The following is a 21,981-nucleotide window of genomic DNA, read 5'->3' as shown; positions in this document are numbered from 1 at the left end:
GCGGTAAAATTTGATATACTAATAAATAATCAAATAAAAATGGAAATAACTACTATATGGTTGAATATACTTCATTTTAAATCTTTTAATTACTTACATAAAGGATAATACAAACTAGTCTAATCCCTTATTTAGTGAATTATTGAAATAGTTCAAAAAATCACAAATATTTTTAAAACTGTATTTAAAATTATAGTTGTATTGTCTTTATCCGTTTATTTATCTAGTCTCCTGTATATTACACAATAGGATTCATTTCTGCGGGTGGCATCATAAATATCCAATCGAGCCAATAGGGTTCATGGTCTATGCCGGGGTAATCCAGAGTTGCCCAGTCACTCAGCTGATCGGCTGTATCGTATATGTTGGAATTAGGGTAATGACCCATCGTAGGGTAGTCGTCATACTGAAAGTAGTCATCGAACGAGTCCTGTGCGAAGTCCAACTCCGATAGCCCGAAGTCTAGCAAGTCCACGTGCCCCATTCCGAAGTTGCCTAATTCGAAGAAAAACGTTTCGATTGGCAACTGAAAACAAATGAGAAAAACGTGTTACAAGCGGTGGTTATTTTGCAATAATAATAAGCATGTTTAGAACTATTTATTATTTTAAATTCTGCTAATACACTGAATATAATTATAAAGGTTTTTAAAAATGAGGAGTCCCAGGGGTCAGAACTTGTCATACTCTGTGAGGCTCCAAAGGGTAAAAAGCTAGAAGCTTGCACAGATCGGGAGCTCATTCCCAGTGCTCAGGATGCTCTCAAAGACCGAAAACTACCAGATTCTACTTGGATTCTAAAAACTTTGAGACGCCAGAAAAGTTAAGATGGGAGGTTCCCAATGCCCAACTCCAAACTAAAATTCTAAAAAGCAGAAAAGAACGGAAGCTCACACAGATCTAGACTCTCATAGGTGAACATTTTAAGAGAACAAGATTCTCGATCCGAGAGCTCTTATAAGCCGTTAGATGTTACATACGGGAAGATATAGGGCGAAAATTCCAAGAAACCAAACACTAATTTAATAATACGAATATCTTTGGCCATTTTTTCCAAATCTTAAATCATAAATATAACACGTTCATAAATATAACTATATATAGCTGTATAAATATAATGTCTCAGTAATTTGAAATACTGATAAAGTTTTCAGATAACTCTAGGAGTTTTTAAGCTTCCGGGTGTAGAGCAATGAGATGTAGTGAGTAATATTTTGACGGATTGGTTTTCCTAATTGTCACATTACACTTAGCTATGTTCAATAATATTTCGGTATCTCAGAAAGAATAATTATCATTGGATCCAGGGTGGTGTAATATAAGAATTGGTCAGAGATGTGGAATTTCTTCGTGACCAGTATAAACTGCGAGATGAGATAAAACTATCTCGGCTTCAGGGAAGTATATTCCTGATCTAGGAACCATTCTCCCAACGAATCAAGAAAGAGTAAGCCGATCTTTTGCAGATGGAATGCTGTGTCTGTCTTCAATCCTACATTTATAAATTTTCAAGCAGGGGATACTGAGGGTTGTTTTTGTTTTTTATCAAGAATGAAAGAAACACTTTACCAAACATGCTTACTATTTGAATATAAAAACATTTGATTTCCATTCTGTAATGTTTATGTTTCCGTAACTTGGTTTTGAAACAAGGTTTTACTAATTGCACTTACTTAATCTTTTGATTTGAACACCTTTGAACAACAAAACATACTAGAAGTGAGATGCTAGTATACTCGTAGTTTAATTAACAAATATTCAAAGTTCTTAAAATGGATCTATTGTTTAAATATAATATACAGCTAAAATCAAAAGCAATTTTGGATTTGCACTAACTTTTATCAGCCATGTTTGGGAAAGTTTGTATCATTCTGCCTATTAATGGTTTGACCTATAAGATTCAAATATAGCTCGAAAAGCAGGAAAGACACCTATTTATTGGTTTTGATTGTTCTTGTTTGAAATAAAGCATTCTTTTAGTACAAATGGTGTAACAGGATCTTATAATGAAAAGGTATTAATATACTCAGGCAGTAGCTTAACCCTAATTAGTGAATAATTTTATGACAAATTGAAAGAAAGCAATTTAGTTAGTGATAAGATAAGAAACAGAAGTTAACCATACCAAGTGCTTAAGTGCTGATAACTCGGACTTTATAAAGTAATTGGTGAGTGCACTAGGAACACTAAACACAATGAATTTTCATTGAAAGCAAAAATTATTATTGCTAAGAACTTAGCTTGGAAAGCTAGATACTGACTTTATGAAGAGCACTGAACTTGAGTTAGATTTAATGATTGATAGCTGTCACTTTAACATTAAGCCTAGTTAGAAAATCGAGCTATTTCTAAACACTACAATAATAAGTAAGAACATGAATGAAAATAACAAAATAGGATGTAACGAGGCCACTCAATGAAATTAAAAATAAAATGTTAAAAGTATTGCCTAAGGTTTTCACCAGTAAGAATGGTTTACGAGATACATTTAGAGGGGAGTGATTCAGAACCGATAAGACAAAAACCATATCCACTCTCACCACCAAAGTTAGCGGAGCTGAGAAAGATTATCCATCAGTTTTTGGTAGAGTACGTAATCAAACCCAGAGAGTCAAACTATGCAAACCCTTCATTTTTGGTTGAAAAACCAGGAGCCAATAAATCAAGAATGGAAATAATTCTAAATTAAATACTAAACTGAAACGAGTTTAACATCCAATAGAAGATGTGCAAGAAACCTACCACTACTTACAAGAGAGTTGTTCATATTTAATAATCATAACACTGTCCTAGATTTATGCAATTAATAAAAAAAGATAAGCGAGAATAGCAGGTACCTTACTGGTTTTGTAACATTACTTGACAGTCACGAACTCAAAACAGTTCAATAAGAAATGCATTTAGTCTCTAGAGTGGTAAGTTCATTTTAAAACAAGGTTCTAGAAGGCCTTAAGTACAAATGTATTATGATTTTGTGGATGGCATCACTATTTATAGTAAATCATTGGACGACTTCAACTATATAAGAAAGATAGTCCAGTGGTTTTCAAAAATTGGACTAACCGTGAATACAGAAAAAGTGAGTTATACTTGCATATAAATTAAATTCCTGGGATATTCAATAGGTCAAAACGAAATAAAAATAGACCCGGAGTGAACTGCAGCCATAAGAGATAGAACGCCTAGGGAGTGGGTCAATCCATCTGGGCAGTAAGTTAATTCTTAAAGCCCATCCTAGACTATGCTAAAACAGTGGTATGCTTAAATTATTTTCTAAAGAAATGCCGTACATTTGAGTGGACTGAAGTATGTCAAAATAGTTTTTACAAATTAAAAGCAAGTGTCACATCCAGTAATAACAATATCGAACTATTGGGTGGATGAAAAGTAGTTAGGTATTATAAAATTGTTATAAATTATTTATTAATGATTCTTATTTTTTAAGAAACCAAGTACATGTATTTCGCTACATGAGAAAACAGGAATAAGCTAAATTTCAACGTAGGCACCGGTATTTTTAATTAACTCCCTCATATGGCCATGCATACAATTTAAAATATTTTGAAAGAAGTCAATTGGGATGTTGGTGATAACCTTTAGAATTCCTCCAATGTACGAGGTTTGGACTTTTATATCTCGTCCTTGCAGTAGCCCCACAAAAATTACACAGGATGTAAGATCTGGACTTCTAGCAAGCCATTCGTGTCGTCCACGCTGTCCCAGCCAACGCCTGGGCACTGTTTGGTCCAAAAATTATTACAAAGTGGTGTGGTGTACCATCTTGCATAAAAATGAGATCATCAATGTTTTCCTGTTGTGATATTTTAGGCCACACATAGTCTCGAAGCATCTGAAGGGAGCGTGATCAGCATTCATGGTGTCACGCAGAAGATATGAACCAATAGATTTGTGGCAGCCATTCCACACAACACTGTCACTTTAGGTCAAGTTTGCTACTTTACAACCGTCACTCGGGGTCGGTATCACGTGGCGCCCAGTAATGTTAGTTATGGCGATTGAAAAATTCTTTGGTCACAGTATTAAAATTTCATTTTTTGAACACAATGAGGTTTTCATGGCAGAAAATATAGTTCCTTATACAACAAAATATGTACTGCTTTTTAGTAAAATTCCATGAGCTGCCTGATGCGGTGATTTTTTGGGATACGATTAAACATTTCCTGAACTGTCACCACATTTCCCTCCGATCCTGATGTGCATGGGCCCACTTCTTTTTGTCTTTCACAGAACCTGTGGTTACCAGCTTTGCATTACAGTTCTTAATTGTCTTTGGACCTTTCGAAGCATTTAATCCCTTCTCTCTATGCCATAATCTTTGCACTAAAATAATCGATTTCCACGCTTGATAACGCTAAGCAATATGAGTTCGCTTATAAACAAATAATATCTCAGCCATGTTTGTTTACAATGCGCTCTCTGTTTCTTAAGGACAACAAGAAACTAGGTTAAGTAGGCAGTATAAAATGTTAATGCATACTCTGTATTATGCCACTATTTCCAACATAAAGTCAGTAATATGACAGATTTTGTAACAGTTTTATAATAACTAGTTACCTTTCACCTATCGCTATACTAAAACCGTTGGCGTTTTTTGCAGACACATTGGAGAAGGCCTCAGAAGCGTGCCTAATACAGGAAGTAGGGGGTTAGAACTGGCCAGTTGCATACTTTTCAAAAAAGTTTATCGATAGTGATCGTCATAATTTAATTGTATATAAAGAAGAGTCTAGTAGCCTCCTGGGCTATAAATAAATTCAGGAATTATTTGGAGAGGAATTATTAATTACAAAGCGATTAGCAACTATTCATTGCCTACCATTTAATATTAAACGTATGACATTTACAATGACGTTTTATTAAGGTTTTTTTTATAAATATAACGTTAATTTATAAAGTTTTATTTACGTTTAATTGTCCTTACAGACAATACAATTGCCGATTGCCTGTCACCTGTATTCGACAACAAGGAAGGTGACAATGAGTTAAGAGAATTTGATCAACTCCCGTTCCCGGTTTTGACCGTTTTATATACACCTTATGTTCCCCGAGCCAGTAAGTCTGAGTGTCAGTTGCGTGCAGGGATACAAATGCTAAGAAATTATTTCTAAGACAATCAGACAGATAGAATACGCAACTAAGAATTATACAAAGTTCTATAAACAATAGCGTGACAGAGTTAACAAAAAATTGCTCTTTTCAACTAATGTTAATGAATATAAAATTATTCCAGTTTGAGTAAAGCATGTAATTTAAATGACTTGCTGTAAATTACAGTGATAAAAGTAGTTTTAAATTAGAAGTGAAAATTTGGAAAAGTTTATCAAAGCAAATCAAAATCGTAAGTTGTACAAAAATTAAAAGTAAGACATCCTTTTGTAGGTAGAAATGTGGTATCATCTAAGCAATACAGTCAAGAGGTATCACGTAAGCTGGAATTGTTATATTCTGGTCCATACGAGTTAATTAATAAATTATTTGAAGTCAATTTTATTGCACAAAATATGAACAATCTCCATATAGTAAGGAAAGTTCATGTCAGTCGGCTTAAATAAAAAAAATGAAAAGCAATAAGTAAGGTGTGAAGAGGATGTTAAGAAAAAATGCTGAATGAATATAATGTTTGGTTAAGTGTGCTTATTGTTTCAGATGTCCACAGATAACATTTTTTAAAGTTATTAAAAATAATGAAATACTTAAAAAGGGATAATGTAAAATGTTTGAGTGTCTAAAATAATATTATTATAAATATGAACATTTATAAAATTAATCTTAAAAGTGATTGAATGGACTGTGAAAGTGTGCTAATAGTATGTACGCATGTATGCACGTTAACTATTTTAGCACACATTTATAAGATATTATAATACAGAAATGAAACTAAGGAAGAATTAAAGAATTATAAGGAAAAATGACAAAAAAATCCTTGGTAATCAGAAGCAACAAAGAGATGATGTAGTAAGTCCATGTAACTAATTAATGAGAATAGTTAAATAAGATTGATAATTATTTTCTTGTGTGTGTGCATTTTTCGTCAACAGATTTAACCGCCAAAAATAATTTGTATGTATTTTTATAACAATAAATAGGTTATGTTTGCGAACATACACATAATGCAGTCACAGTATGTGCCACAAGATTCCTCCTCAACTTAAAAAACAGAAGGGTATTTCGAATTTTAAAAGACCTTTATTCCGTTGTATATAAAGCCTTGCATGTGGACAGAACATATGTATGCAGTGAATATCAGTGGAGACCCCTGCGTTGGCTGAGGAAGTATGAAGGTCGCCCCATCCACAGGCGGTTTATCAACAACCGGCCCTACAACTGTGACGAGCTCTGTACAACTGGCCCTACAACTGTCCACTGTCCACCTTTTGACTCTACCGTGGGGGTCTGATTGGACATCACCAAACTATTTTTGACTTCTGGACTTCGTGGACAAGCAGGACCCGGACTTCATGTACTCCGGACAATGATGTCTTTAGATAAGTTTGTAAGATTTACACGTGTGTCTGTGTTTAAGATTTCCAAGGTACATTGCAGTATTGTGCGTGCAGTGATGTACGCTAAATATGTGTAAAGTTAATGTAATTGAGGAGCGTAGTTGTTTGTGTGTTATTGAAATTACCCACGAAAATTAGGTTCTATAGGGCAATATGCAAATTAATTCATTTTTAGTGGTTCCCTGCGTAATCCTGGCCGCCTTAAGGTCGTGGTGCCTGGGGGGTAAGATAGAGAGAGCGCTCAACTGTTTACATCGTTGTTGTTGTTTCTTGTAGCTTGGTTTCCTGTTAAAATTCGCTAGGTGTTGAAAGGCATAGCGAGACAGTGTCTGAGTGTGTATTTTGCTTACCCATGTTTATTTTCTGACTGATATCTTAATCGTGCTAAACATCACCGAGTGAGTAATTTACTAAATAGTATTATTGATTTGCGTATTGTGTCACACTTTTGAATATTTGTAGATACCCCAGTTTTTGATGTAATTTAATTTAAAAAATGTTGCCGTGTACCCTTTTATAATATATGCTATAAATTGCGTAAGATTGTAGTAGCTTTGTAGTAATTTTTTGTTTTGTCCGTTTATAATTTAAAGAAATAATTAAGAAATAACTAAAAAATAATCCAGAAATAAATTATTAAAAAAAATCAGAAGTAACATTTAGTTAGACAATTATTACAAATTGTAACCAAACGTATATTGTACTACCGTTATATTAAGTTGAGGAGAGGAGAAGTTATTAGAAGCCACTAGGACATCTTTGTTTAATGAAATGCTTTATTAACAAGTTAGTTTAAAAACTAATTTTAATTAACAAGCAAATAACAAGTTCCACAAATTATGAAATATTATTTTGTAGCCGAGCTTTGCGTATTCTGTTAAATATTTAAAAGATATCACATAAAATTTAGTTAAGGATTCTGAAATATTGATATATCACGTGGGAAGGGAATTCTAGAAATCACGACATGGCTGTGCGAATTGCTAGAAGACCGAGTTAAGAAGCAAATCCACTTACGGCTTGCCGTTCGTACAAAGCACGTGTTTGAAAAATCATAGTATATTAGTGTTTCTGTTACACTTTGTATGTTATTGTATTGTTGTGGATTATGTTCTAGTATTAATAATGTGTTTGATTGTGTTTCAAGTTGTATTAAAATGGAGATCTCGTCTCCAGAGGCTAAAACTGTATTTGGCCAAGTTGTTGACAGCTAGAAAATCATGAAGCTCTATAAAGGTATACTATTACTAAAAATGTGACAGCCGCAGTGGTGACCTGACGCTGCTGTAGACATGTGAACCGGCGTATCTCTACGTCACGGCCATGGTGGGTGGCGCATCACTCTCATCATTTGATGAATACACTATAGTAATCCACACATATTACTCAGCACTGTAGTGGGTGTATTACTTCATTAAGTTACCCATGAACAAACGTTGGTAAATTTCCTCACACTGTACGTTTCATTACATGTTACCCACTGTGTGCATGCAAGAACAGGTTTTTGTATGGCCCAATTCTTTTTTGGTATTGTGGAGCAAAAGGATTTCCCTGAAAATGCTCCACTTAAAACTTTCTTACTAAAACTGGTATTTTCTACACCATTTTTAAAGTAATAAATTTTAAAAATTGTTGTAGTGTACGTAATGTGTGTATACATTGAAAATTCGTTGCAGTGTACATAAAATGTGAACCTTGTTGTTGTGTGCATAGGAGTAGTGTAAAATTGTATGCATATTTTAAAATACACATTACTTACAATATTATATCAAAGGTATCAACACACATTAGTACAAGGTGTAATAATTAATTAATTTACAGGGAAGATAAATGATACTAAGAGATTATTGCCGTAGAAGGGGTTAATGTGTGGCGGTTTGTATGTGTACAGTGTCGTATCCAGGAATTGAGTTTGAGGAGGGAGGAGCAGGAAAACTTTTGAATCCTTTTTTTGTGGGTGAGGGAGGGAAGTTTATAGCGACTTCGTCATTTTCTATAATGTTTGTGATAAAGCCTGTATCAAAAATTATAAACCAAAACTTTGAGAAATGGATAACAATATGGATAACAACTACATACTGACCGCAACAAAATCTTCATCTAAAATTGTAATACAGGTATAATGTGCCAACTACTTGATACAGTGCTCTATAAGAAGTAGTCTAGTTGGGAATATTTCCGAATCGGACTCTAGTTCTAATGAAAATTGCAATCCTCCACATATAAAAGGTATATCAATTGAGTAGGCGATAAATAATGATTTATTGATGAATAACTTTAATTGAACAGATTTCAAACATACAACTTGCTTATGCTAAAAAGAGGGTTCTAGTGAAATAACTAAGTGCGGGTCTAAATTACTGCAACTATTATATAGCTTCTAAGAATTACGATTCCACTATTGAGGTTATCTGTGGAGCCGATGAGCCAGACAGTTGGCCTTTATTCAGCCTTAGAATGGCTTTAAAGTAATTATTTTAAATTTGCCACTCCCAGATCATTATACATTCTTTTATTTAACTCCTATCAACTAAAAATGTATTAAATATAATTTGATATAATCTAACAATACAATAAGAATATTAAACCTTGTTAAAGATTTAAAGGCCCTTCTCAGAATGTTTTGGAAGGCCCTCCTCTGAATATGACGCTGTATTTAATGTGTCTACAGGAACGAAAAAAAAATAACTGCAAATTAAAGTATGAACTCCGTCTATAGGTACTCGAGCATTATAAAGAAACCTAGACGGAGACAATCAAATTTAACGAATTTCGTTCGGCCTAAATACTGAACAATAAATATCTCTCTTCGAACAAGTAAAAATGATATTGACTGGGAAAATTTATAATTTCATCCACCGAATTCTCTATAGAAACTTAGTAGTATTAGGTATTTTAAAAGTCCTCTCACTACGAAAGCAGCGCAAAATACAGTACCTGTTGTTTCTAACTGCATGTCCTAACATACAGCAATATCAGGTGATTAGTGGATTCTAATCAGTCGCAACAAAACAGCAAAGTGTAGTAAAGTACAATTTATTAATAATAGTACAAACTAAACATTGGAAAAAGACGTATTCCACACGATTGAATCTACCTTACATTATCTTTGGTATAGGATTTTACAAACTATCTTACTCCCTCTAAGTTTTTTCATCAATCAGTGAAATGAAACAGTTCCATAGTGAAAGAAGTTATAAAAATTTAGTTTTAAATTTAAAAATATGTTTCTATTATGTAGTCTACTGTATTTTACACAACATGATTTATTTCTTCGGGAAGAAGCTCAAATATCCAACTCGGTCAATCCTACCGGTAGAATAAAATATCATGGTCGATGCCGGGGTAGTCCAATATCGGCCAGACGTCCAGGTCGTCGGCTGTGTGATATATGTTGGCGTTGGGGTAATAACCACCGGGGTAGTCGGTGCCATAGACGTAGTCGGCAAAGTTCGGGTAGTGAATGTCTGATATAACACAGTCTGCTAAGTCTAGTTGTGCCACGTCAAAGTTGTCCAGCTCGACGTAAATTGTTTGGACTGGTTGCTGAAAAAAGGTTTTCACCGGATTGATAGTTAGTTTCTGCAATATAAAAATGCAGAAACTGATTTAAAAGTAGCCAATCATGAACTCTAAACCCCCCTAATTATACTGAAAATCTGGGTAATATAATTAAGAATGGGGGAACCCAGAGTCCGTAAGGTGCCATTGTTTGTGGGAGATTCTGAAGGTCAAAAGTCTTTTGAAATGATGTTAAGTTAAAGACCACAAACTTCTAGAGGCTGAATGATTTTAGATTCCAGAAGCTTCTAGACGTCAGGAAATCAGAGTAAGGGGTTTCTCAATGGCCGAGATCTCTTAGAGATTAAGACTCGAAGAACGTATCATTGTTATAGAAAAAAAATATAGAGAAAGGAATTTTCCAAATGGTAGTTTCTAGAATTGATTTCCTAAGCATAAAAAAGACAGGGTAGTCCTACAGTTCTGGAAGAATTAAGAGATCAAGATTGAGCTACTTCTAACAGGTTGTAGATATTACTCTTTGCAGATATAATTCTAAACGCTCCATAAATTAATACTGTACTCATCAATCTATTATAAACGTCAAGCACAACCCGAAACTCATTTTTTAATTTACCGCAGAAGATGACGTACTCTCTTTAATATAGTAATAAAAACCTAAACTTGCATATGGTATTGACGAAGTCCCATCAAAAGCAGTTAAGCATTATAGAAACCAATTAGTAGCTCCATTTATCACAATAATCAATATCCTTACATCTTGGAAAATCTCATTGGAAACTGAAACTCTCAAAAGTTTACCCATACAGAAGAAGGGATTTAAATCTAGACTGATAAATTGCAGACCAAATTCGTAGATCTCTATTTCTCCAACATTATTGAGAAAATCACAGTAAGAATGATGGTAAAACGATAAAAAGAGTAAACAATGCTATAAAAATCAACATGGATACCTGAAGTGAAGATCCACCCTCCATGATTGAAATACCAAGCTTTGTAAAATATGTTAGAGACCAACTGGAAAATACAATATTTGTCTCAACTATCCTTTTGGGTAAATAGTTTGGTCGCTTGGGATATGATTTGATATTGAAGATGCTTATAATTCTGGGTTTTCAAGCTAAATCGAAGAACCGAGTGGCTAATTATCACAGCTAGATTGCATAAATCCATAGAATTGAAAATAAGACAGCATACATTTTTTGATTCCATCCCCAGCCATTGACTAGATAAGTGCCCCAAGGCGCAGATCTAGATTCTTTCTTTGTTGTTCAGCAATAATTTTAATTACTCCATTAACAACAGTAAATTTCTCTCCATTATGCACGCAGATGACACAAAATCTCTTCGTCTAAATAACATGGGTCAGAGACTAAACTTAGGAATCAGTAGTTGAACTGTAACAGCTTTCCATTACTACCTCAAAAACGGTCTATCAATGAATCAATTAGTAACCAATCTACTTAATTTCAGTAGGAGAAATAATCAGATTTCAGGGATCTCCCAAATCCTAGAAGTAAACCAACAAAATTAAAATCAAATAATTCGGTATGAAAATAGATGCCAATGAAAAACTCCTCTAAGCAAAATACTTAGAACTGGAATTGTTTCTGTGTGAAAGTGGATAGTTAGTTGGTAAAGAAACTGAAAAAGTTCTATATCGTACCCTGGTATAATCGAAAAAAGATATTTCCTGACTGTAACTGGAGGAAATCACAGTAGAAACTCAATAGGATACTGATTCTCCAGAAAATGGCTTTTAGGAAACTGACCAATCTCACTAAAACAGGAAGTTGGAGAGTAGCCTTTACGAGTAAATAACGTATTATAAGAATGTCACTGGCCTTTACATTTACACAGTAGATATCTACACAGACCAAATAGAGCGCTCAAGTGAGGAAAGTATCCAATCCTACAATGTGCAAGTAGAGCTGTAGAGCGCCACCTTCCAGCACACCACACCAAATAACATACTCACTTCCACAGAATCTGAAAATATTCAAAGTGGATCAACTGAAACGACTCCTTCAACAACAGTTAATGGAGGAATTATTTCTTTAACGAAGAATACTTTGAACAAGATAATTTATACTGTTAAGCAGGCCAGAACGTTAAAACTTTGTATCTTTTACTGTGACTTAGTTTAATTCCATTAAATGAATGAGATCCAAAAATCTAACAGATGCCATATACTGGATGTAAGTTAGAAAACGAAGATTCTAAGAGGTCCAGTTAAACCAGATACAAATATTATTGGTGACATTGCTCAAGGTCTTAGATGATGAATATAAAGTGTTCGTGATACATGCTTCTTTTGTATACGTTATGCAATACTGAATCATTCTAATAACCAGTACATTCGCTGCCTTTTGGACATTTTTCCATGTGTTTGTTGGTGATTTTTGTTAATGTATAGTGTATGTAGTGTAAACTAACCTGTACCTCCACTGAAAATTTGGTGATTCTTACCTTCTGAACCGAAGTCAAATCAAAAGAAAATAGATGGATGCTTGACTTAAGAGAACAAATTTAAATATGAGAGGTAATAATTATGAGAAGGCTGCTAATAATATTTTTGCCCATTTTCAGTTCAATTCAAGCTACATTTACTACTACAAAACACAGGATGGATAACTTGAATCTAAATAGCCCATGCATATCTGGTGGCCATTTCTTCACCTTCCAAAGTTCTTATTCTTTTCCTGAAAAGCCGTTCTTGCATTTGTGAATTTTTGGCTTCTGAATTTTGTATATAGGATGTAAAACTTACCCAAATTTCTGGATTTTGAAACTTACCCAGTTTCCGTGGCATACGTGGACGTTATATACTATACTCTATTTATATACTATACCTTTGCCTGGATTTCTCTTTGTCATAAATAACTGCAACTTCGAAAACAAAGAAATTAACTGTTAAATCATTTGTTCCATAATTGTTTCTTAAAACGCTGCTTTAAATAGAAAAACAATTATTTTAATCCCATGATTAAATAGCGTTACAAACAAATAAACCATGTTTCTAAGTAAGCAGTAATTTAATTTTTTTAGCCAGTAGTTTTTATAACTATTATAAAACAATTATAGTAATGAAGACATGCAGATTTACTGGTTTATTATAATTATGGAGCCTTTAAATTAGATTTTCGTATATATTAGAGAACAAATAAATACTGTTATATTATTTTTATACTTTACCATATTATTCAAAATTTATTTTTTAATATGTAACAAAAATACTTCATATATTGCTAAGGTCTTACTTGTATTTCCATATCTTCGGGGGATTTTTTCTCGTCATCTACGTAGTAAACATCGATTTGAACGACAGGTACGATTATATACACCCAAGGCATCTGCAACTATCAAATAAGATTAGTCAGTACGTGTTAGTATTACTGAAGGTCTTAAAATCTTTCCCTCCTGGGAAAGGGGTTTATAGTAAACAAACGCCTTTTAATAATAACTCATTTATATTATCACAGGTGGATTCACATATGACTGGTTTATGTAGAACCTACACTGAGAACAAGAAAAACTGATTTATCCAGGAGCAGCATATTGCTAACTGCAAATGTCGAGATATGAAGATGTATGGTTAATGGAATGGTCTATTTTCTGGAGGATGATTGTTGGAGAGCTCTTAGTGTTAAAGGATTTTGCCAACTAAACATGAGGCAGCGCCATCTCCTATCTGTTTTGACTGGAAAAGGCTGGGATAGAGCTAGATTTTCCTTTATTTAAGGAGATATGGCTGAGTTGTTTTGTCCACTATCGCTCCTCGTGGATAATGTAACAGGGGATCTGACCAGTAGTAGGCCCCTATCCCTTTATCTTACTCATCCTGAATATAAAGTTCAGTCTGGAATCAGTGAAAATATCATACTTTAAGACCAAGTAGAAAAATTGTTTCCTCAGCTTCTTGTCTGAGTGAACAAAAACAAAAAAAAACCATCGCATGATACATTACTTAAGATCTTGGTAAAAAGAAGGATAGCATTAGCAACTACAGGTTCTATCTAAATGATTCTATTCAGATTAGCATCTGATTGAGATTAGAATGTTCCTGTGTAGAAACGGTACTAATTTCGAACAAAGCAGCCAGAAATTAGATTTATTCATTTTACTAAGTGGTTTAGTCATAAAAATGTTGATTTTAGGAATCAAATGAGTTATTATTCTGTTTAACGTTTTAACATCAACTACTAATCTCTATTTTGGCTAGGAACAAAGTAATTTTGAAACCCATTAAAAGGTTCGCATGTGAGTTATTACATATCTCCAAAGGATATTTTAATATTTAAAACTGTTTATATGAAAAACTACAGATTTTAACCATCCTTGCGTTTCAAACATTATGGCAATGATCTACTAAAAATGTTTTATTAAATATGGCACTGCGTACTCGGTATGAGAAAAAGCTGTTTTATAACATATAAGAGTGTATTAATTAATAAATGCGACGACCACCCAGCAATATAGTTATTTTATCAAAAATAACGAATTGTACTTTATAGTGGTCAATAAGAATTATACACACTTGCAATAAATAAATAATTCTATAAATATTTAAATTTTATGACGTTTGTTATTTACCTCAGGTACATTGCTTACACCAGTATCTGGATTAATCTCTTGAACTGCGACTTTTGGTGTACTTATATCATTATAATCGTCGTATTCCTCGTAGATATCGAGCTCTAAATTTTCGTCGTATGCTGTGTAGTCATCGTAGGGCGATCTGTAGTCAATGTACGGTTTCGTGGAGCCACCATACATTGTTCTGTAGTCGTTGGTTGTAGCATAAGGGTAGTCTCTTGCTGAGCCGGTTTCGAGATAATTAGCGGATACGTAAGTGGGGAATTCTGTGGTGTCCTGAGCTCTCGAGACCTTCAACATTACCGTATGTAGCTGAAGCAACTTGGATAAGTGATATGGATTATTTATACACTATCTTACGCATATCAAATCAAAATATTTCCAAGTAATCTCAAACAGTACTACATCCAAATTACCTAAACTTAATATTAACATAAAAACAGTTTAGCTATACAAAAATTGTGATTCACAATGGTTTTTAATATTTTTTTCTTTTACATAACTTTGCATATGATACAGTGTAAATATTTAAATAAATAAATAAATTAAAAATACATCAGTGTGCGCTTCACCAATTAACCACCACATGTAAAACATGTATCCCAGTATTTTACGTGAGAGAGGTTTATGGATTATGGACGTGGTTGATGATAAATATTTCTCCTTTCTTGATTTCAAGAAAAAACCAGATTGTGTGTTAATACAATGCAAATCGGCTCTTGGGTACTGGTCTATCAAGAATTTATTGTGGCCCTTATACATCGGCAGTAACTTTGTGATAACTATGCAAATGCTTTTCACACATGGCAACTGTGTAAGGCAGGCATATTTAAGTGAATTTTTTTCCTGTAGTGCAGATTCTTCTTGATAGGTGGTTGATGCGGACGATCGCAACTTAATAGCGATCTGAAATTTATTAGAAGCAAAGTCTATTCAGGCTGCTGGAGCATTGAAATACTGGAATTTCCAGAGCTGAAAACCATTATCTGTTAAGTGTCTTACTTACTAATTCTCCTTTACTCAGAAGGCTGCTCTTCATTGTTAAAATAAAGAGGTTTAAACCCTACAATTATTCATCGAGAAGAAATGCGCGGAGAAATTAAACAGCCACTATATGAAATATGAACCGACACACACACACACACACACACACACACACACACACACACACACACACACACACACACACACACACACACACACACACACACACATATATGTATATGTCGCAGATGCCTGTGTGAACAGGCCTTTAATCGGACCTCTAATCCAACTGCTGTGTACAGTAGCGTAATCAAGCCACAGGCACATCCTTCGGCAGTTCAAAAAAGTGAGAAGAACGATATATATTTTCAAACATTATGTTAAAAAACGTATTTTAAACGTATTTACATTCTGGAAATGAAGATCATTAAAAGTTGACTAACTACTTTGCACTAATTACTTCTTAAAAATCACAAGTTCATTTTACAAAGAAATTTTACTTTTAAGAATACTTAACGTACATTAATTTATTCAGTTCAGCCTATTAATATTCACTATTATATCAGTATTTCGACCCAATTTGTACCCAATAAAACGCATAATTGCAATTTGAGCAATTCATTTATATTTTCTATGCAATATCACCACACAAAAAGAAATTGTAGGTAGGAAAGTAATTCAACTACAGATACAGTTTTTGTTTTAAATTTGTTTTTGACGATGGAACGATTGTGAAGGAAATAAGATTTTTTCGGACATTTGCCATAGTTCAGTAATAAAAAAATCAGTAACACACTATTACGAGAGAAAGTAAAATTTGTTTTATATTACTTAAGAAATTGCAGTTAAAAAATTTTCAATACAACATAAATAAAAGTTGCTTTGTGCATTCTAAAAAAAAAAATTATTTTGACGTTTACATTCTAAATCTATATATTTTAGCTGTTATAAGCAATTCAAACATCAAATGACATATATCGCAGTTGTCTAAAGTTAGATAAATTTTCACTCAGGACTTTTAAAGATACATTTGCTATTATTACAGGTTAGTACATATATTTTACGTTTAACATGTAAAAATACTTAAGGGAAATTGTTTTAAAGACCCTTGTTAGTTTAAACTTTTTTATTTACGAAATATTAACATTTTATTGATTGAGCTTATCAAATTCCAAGTTAATACTTTTATTCATTTTGTGTAAAATGAATTCTATGATGTTTTAACTGCTATTGTGACTATAAAATCTTACCATAAATCTATGTATGTTAGAGTAAAATACCCGCCTCCAAAAATAATTTTTACAGACTTATTCGTAACTCTTTGCGGTATACTTTAACCACTGTCATGTCCAAATTTATAACAAAAACAAATAATTTTAAGTACATTAAAAATATAGAACTTTTTATTATATATTCTCATTTTTAGCATTTTTCCTTTAATCAGTACATCAAAATTTGGGCTCATGTTCACTTCTATTTCACTTTATAAGTTTGGTCTGTAGTCTGATTTGATAACTGCCACAGCTGAGAAACCCGCCTCACAGAGGTAGGAAGTAGTAAAAGGTATCAACAAAAGCAACGCTTCTCTGGCAATTTGCGGGTGGCACCAAAATCAAAACGAGCAAATAATTCGTTTTTTATCCACTCTTTAATGAATTCTCGGTTTGGAATTCAACAAGATATTCACTCTCTTCAACTCATGCTGCAGTATCTAAATGATCTACGCGGCCATAAGTCATAACTACAAAGTTCAAAGAAAACCTGTTTTTATACTGACTAGGGACATTCCAACGAACAAAAGACCATTGTCCCCACACTTCTACCATTGCGCGTAGCCCAAAAAATCAGGGTAGATCCAGCCACTTTAAAAATTTATATAAAGACTTTATAGCCTTAAATAACAAGTTCTAAGTAAATCAGCCGCGGAATAACGTGGATGCGCAAATTAACAGCACATTGAAAAATCTGCAACGCAGCTACCACAACACCATCTAATAGTCGTTGTTACATTTATGGGAAAACTTCCAAAGATTTCAACCGATTAGACGACAAACAACACATTTCAAAAGAGGCTACTGATTTCGGCCTCTCTATTTTACATTCGATATATAAGAGTTTTGGAAGGTATTCTGCATTTAACGTATACATTTCCCGTAAACATTATGTGGAAAGAAAAACAGAAGAGGAAAAAGAAATGAAGAAGCAGATAAAAATACATACGAGGTTTCGCAATTAAAGTGGCTTATTTGTTGATATGCCTAAAACTTCGGAAATAATAATAACCGCACTACAAGCAAGAGATGTTTTGAAGATCCGAAATTAGCCTTAGACATTACAGATGTAGACTACCAGTTAACACACCGATTCAAAGTAATTTTGAAACAATATCAAGAGGATACATGATAAATGTAGAAAAATACGCTGAAGAATCTGCCTGTTTATACATAAAACTGTACCCTTGGCAGCCAATGATCCCTACACAAGGTAAACGTCCACATGTTGGATATAATAAGAAATACATTATTACCGATTCGACTATAGTTTGAAAAGCAGCGAAGGCATTCAACAAACATTTTAAGACGTGCAGACAGGATTACGCAAGAAATGTTTCTAGAGAATCCTGTAATAGGTATATTTTCAACAGACTTCTCTTGAGCTCAGATCTCTTACTTAGTGTCTCAAAGGCTAAAAATAAGATAAAGATGTCTTCATTTCTGCCTGAAACGATATACATGCTTCTGTTAGTTCAACCAAACCCAGCAGAGAAGAGTGAGGCCGAAATAAATTGAGTAAAAATAATTAATTCTATGGTAAAGTTATGTGTAAACCTGATTTCTTTTGTATCAAATATTTTTTTCTTTTTAAATGTTTTCGTTTCTTTTTTATCGTCATTACAAGCCTGATATATGATAAAAATATTTTTGGCCAGATAAATTTTAAAATAACCCTGTGTGCAACCCTTTGATGTATTTCTTTGTTAAATGGATTTGATACCCACATAATAGATTTGACATAGTTGGTAGGGAGATAGTAAGCAAAATACACTCAGTTTGGAAGGGTCTTTCTTCAATAAACTCCTTCAAGGCGGAAAATCTGGTGTATTCGCCTTTAGCCATAGTAGCCCTCCACAACTAGTTTCTTTTTTAAACCTTCCACTTGTCTGACAGGTTTAAGATATTTGTCACCTTTTCTACAATTACTTACTTAGTATGTTCAAATTTTCAAACAATTCAGCTAGAAATTCTTATCAATAAATATATTGGAAATGGCATGGTTTTTATCCTGCTAGTGAGCATATTTATCGTGAATGAGCTCAAACACCCTAGAAAGGGGGTTACTAAGGGACCAACAAGAACTACTGTAGAATAAAACACGAGCGGTGAGATCCATGTCCTTGCACATTTGTTTAAAACATCTTACTTTTAAAGATTGTTTTTAATGTTATTGATTACACCCATAAAAATTTTAAGTATATCGTGCATTCCTTAATGAGATGTTAAGCAGCTAATGCTTCTCTATTAATTGTGCAATGGGTCCAAATTAAAATGGTCGCGTTCGCTCGAACGGAGATTGAAGCTGCCATTTACTACTCGCCGTTGAACTGCCACTATCCATTCTGCCACTTATTGTCTGGTTGGAGTCATGTGTAGCATCTAGGAAACACGTTCCAAGAAATGGTGGTGAGCATACGAGTCTCCCACCAGAAAGCTATTCATGAAATAAGATGAAAAAGGTCAATATTTAGAGAAGAAAAGTTAGGACTAAAAAGTCCTCTCTTCCACTTAACCTCTATTATGTGTTTATATGATGATGCAGCACGCACTATTGTTTGAATATAAAGGCAATTTCATTAATTTATGGAGCTGTAGGTATTTTAATGATAATTAAATAATTCGATACGACATTATAAATCTAGTCTAGCGTAAAGGCAGTAATGAATATATTATTTAATTTTCTTTCACACTTTATGATATTTTCTTAATCACTGTAGCACAACCGCGGCGGGACGCTCATGGCGAAATTTCGGGGCTCCCCAGGGCTCCGCGGCACACACTTTGGGAAGCAATGTATTAACCCTATGATAATGGATGGGAATATATTCCCCGAAGACTGTGTGTAGGAGACGGTTTGTGGACATCTCTGTAAAATCAGCACAAAACCGCAGCAATTATATTTTTACGTAAAAATATGCAAAGCCGTATTTATTAACGGTTTTATGAAAATATACAAACGAGCTTGGGACACTAATGTTATAATTAAATTTTTTTGTTCGTTACCTACACGGTCATCTATTATCAGCGTACCTCTTTCTTTTGGCCAAAAAACTGTATAAAAATATTTCTTGCAAATTTTAAAAAACACACAAGTTTTAAATAAAAATGTCTGGAACCTTAAAAAGACGCATTTTGCAGATCTGGCCGAAGCTTAAATTGGCAAAAAATACAAACATGATAACGGGTATAAAAGAGAGATATTTAGAAATTATAAATGTACTCGTAACATTTTTAAAGAGTTATATGCATAATAAATAGCAAAGTTACATATAAGAAAAAAAGATCTTAAAAGTGTTGATCATGATGACAAGTAACGGGATAAATAAAACTTTGTTCAATCTTACCTAAGTATTTTTATAGATGAGATTTACCCTTATTTAAATGATCAAAGTTAATTTTTCTCAGTCGTTTTCATGCCATTTCAGCTTTTTTGTTTGAAAAAGGCCATTAGCAAATTGTAATATTATTGAAATGATGTTACAAGTTTTTTAAATACTTAAATGTTTAAATTTCCCTCAAAAATAAGACGTACATTTACCCCAAAGTAGAAAATTTTGATTCAAATCACATTAATTAACTTTTAATTAAATGAAAGATGTAGATAGACGGAAAAAAATGCTAAGCATTTTAGACACAATAAAAAAAATATTTTTTGAATATTTGGGCCATTAGGATGACTTACGAAATGTCAACTACGGCTTATCAACTGAACCATATTTATTTATAACCGATTCACATTAAACGTAGTGAGATGATATTTTTCGTATATTTAATACGTTTTGGAAGTAGGCTTGATTTGATATAAAACAATAAAAGTTTTAATATATTTGGATAACTAATCTCTTGACAATTGATATCCTAGACATTATTTTTTTATTATTGGTTATAAATAGCAAATATGTACAGTCAGTACTTTGAAAATTTGCACGATTTAAGAAAAAACGTTTATCTTTTCCTTATGTTTCAATGTCACTTGTGGCTTAAGGGTAGTGGTTGTGCAACTATGACCATGACCTAGTAAATTGTTAACACATTAACAGATCTAGTCACCATGTGTATTTGTTCATTATTTTTCTCTAGGGGATAAATGCCTTAATTAATGATTTATACTTTAAAGTTTCTGTATGGTGGTAGTTAAATTTTAGTACGTACAAGTTTTAATAATTTTACTAAATAAAATAATATATTAAAAAACTATACTGATATGTTTAAACTTGTTTTAAATTTAAATTAAATTAAATTTGTTGCTATTTTTATATTTAAATGATTCGAGTTTTTAAACTCTGGAGTATAAAACAAGCTAAATACATACTGCCAGAATATGTTTGTAATTTCAGTTTAACAACTACTAATTAAACCAATATGTTAAAATAAAAAAAACATTTTAAAACAAATACGTTTATCAATAATCATTATAGATGATTATTTAATAATTTTTATCGATGTATACATACGGCTCCTCGAACGAACAGTGCAACCACAAAACAGATACAGTTCACTTTCACCATAATCCTACAGAATCCTGAGGATTTCATTCAGTACACAATAGCTCACGTTCCCCAAAAGTGTGACACAATTAAATATTGAAGCCAACACCTTGCACAAGACCTCACTGCCACTGGAGTAGCCACTGCTGTGTTTGCCATACCATGGTAAACACAGCTATCGCATGATATTCATAAATATTCTTTGATAACGTCATAGTTTATATTCTCTTCGAACACGTTTCCTTCAAACTCACTTTCCTTAATGTATTACTATAATTATTGTCCAAATTAATGCCAATAAAATTGAGCAGAAAGTTCAGTGAAACATATATAAACACAGAATAATTACTTTTATTAAATATTTGAAATTTGATAACACAATATTTTATCGTAGTTGGATGTAAATTTGGTTGGTCATAGTATTGCTGCGAAATTGCTACTTTTCTGATAATATCGGGAGTTATTTAGTGTAAAATTCCACATAGCGTTTCTGTAAACCTTTAGTTTAGTAGTTTCATAAATTCTTAGACAAAGTTATACACTGCATAAAACCGCAAGGTAATTAAAAAAGTATATAATGATTGAGTTTTGATTG

At 33.1% G+C, this 21,981-nt stretch overlaps 1 protein-coding gene across 4 annotated transcripts; it reads right to left on the bottom strand.

Moving 5' to 3' along the window:
* Positions 1-60: 60 nt before the first annotated feature.
* Positions 61-21,534, bottom strand: LOC124357122. Of its 4 annotated transcripts, none has more exons than XM_046808594.1 (4): positions 21,354-21,534; positions 14,639-14,932; positions 13,306-13,404; positions 61-526 (listed from the first exon to the last, which is right to left on the bottom strand). In XM_046808594.1, the coding sequence occupies exons 1-4, from the start codon at positions 21,432-21,434 to the stop codon at positions 239-241; spliced, it is 762 nt and encodes a 253-aa protein (XP_046664550.1). In that variant the 5' UTR covers positions 21,435-21,534; the 3' UTR covers positions 61-238. The 4 variants fall into 4 exon arrangements, with proteins under 4 accessions (XP_046664550.1, XP_046664551.1, XP_046664552.1 ...); XM_046808595.1 differs by having other exon boundaries at positions 13,306-13,398; XM_046808596.1 differs by lacking the exon at positions 61-526 and adding an exon at positions 9,544-10,069.
* Positions 21,535-21,981: the final 447 nt, after the last annotated feature.

Source organism: Homalodisca vitripennis, chromosome 3, assembly GCF_021130785.1.
Source record: "Homalodisca vitripennis isolate AUS2020 chromosome 3, UT_GWSS_2.1, whole genome shotgun sequence".
Taxonomy (NCBI): domain Eukaryota; kingdom Metazoa; phylum Arthropoda; class Insecta; order Hemiptera; family Cicadellidae; genus Homalodisca; species Homalodisca vitripennis.
This window is presented reverse-complemented; position numbering and strand designations above follow the sequence as displayed.

What these genes read in the sequence shown, in the direction of transcription:
- LOC124357122 (XM_046808594.1), bottom strand. Translation starts at nt 21,434, where the DNA reads ATGAAATCCTCAGGATTCTGTAGGATTATGGTGAAAGTGAACTGTATC. An exon ending in CACTGTTCGTTCGAGGAGCC is followed by an intron (nt 14,933 to 21,353) that starts GTATGTATACAT and finishes GTAATGTTGAAG; the next exon opens with GTCTCGAGAGCTCAGGACAC. An exon ending in CCGAAGATATGGAAATACAA is followed by an intron (nt 527 to 13,305) that starts GTAAGACCTTAG and finishes ATTTGTTTTCAG; the next exon opens with TTGCCAATCGAAACGTTTTT.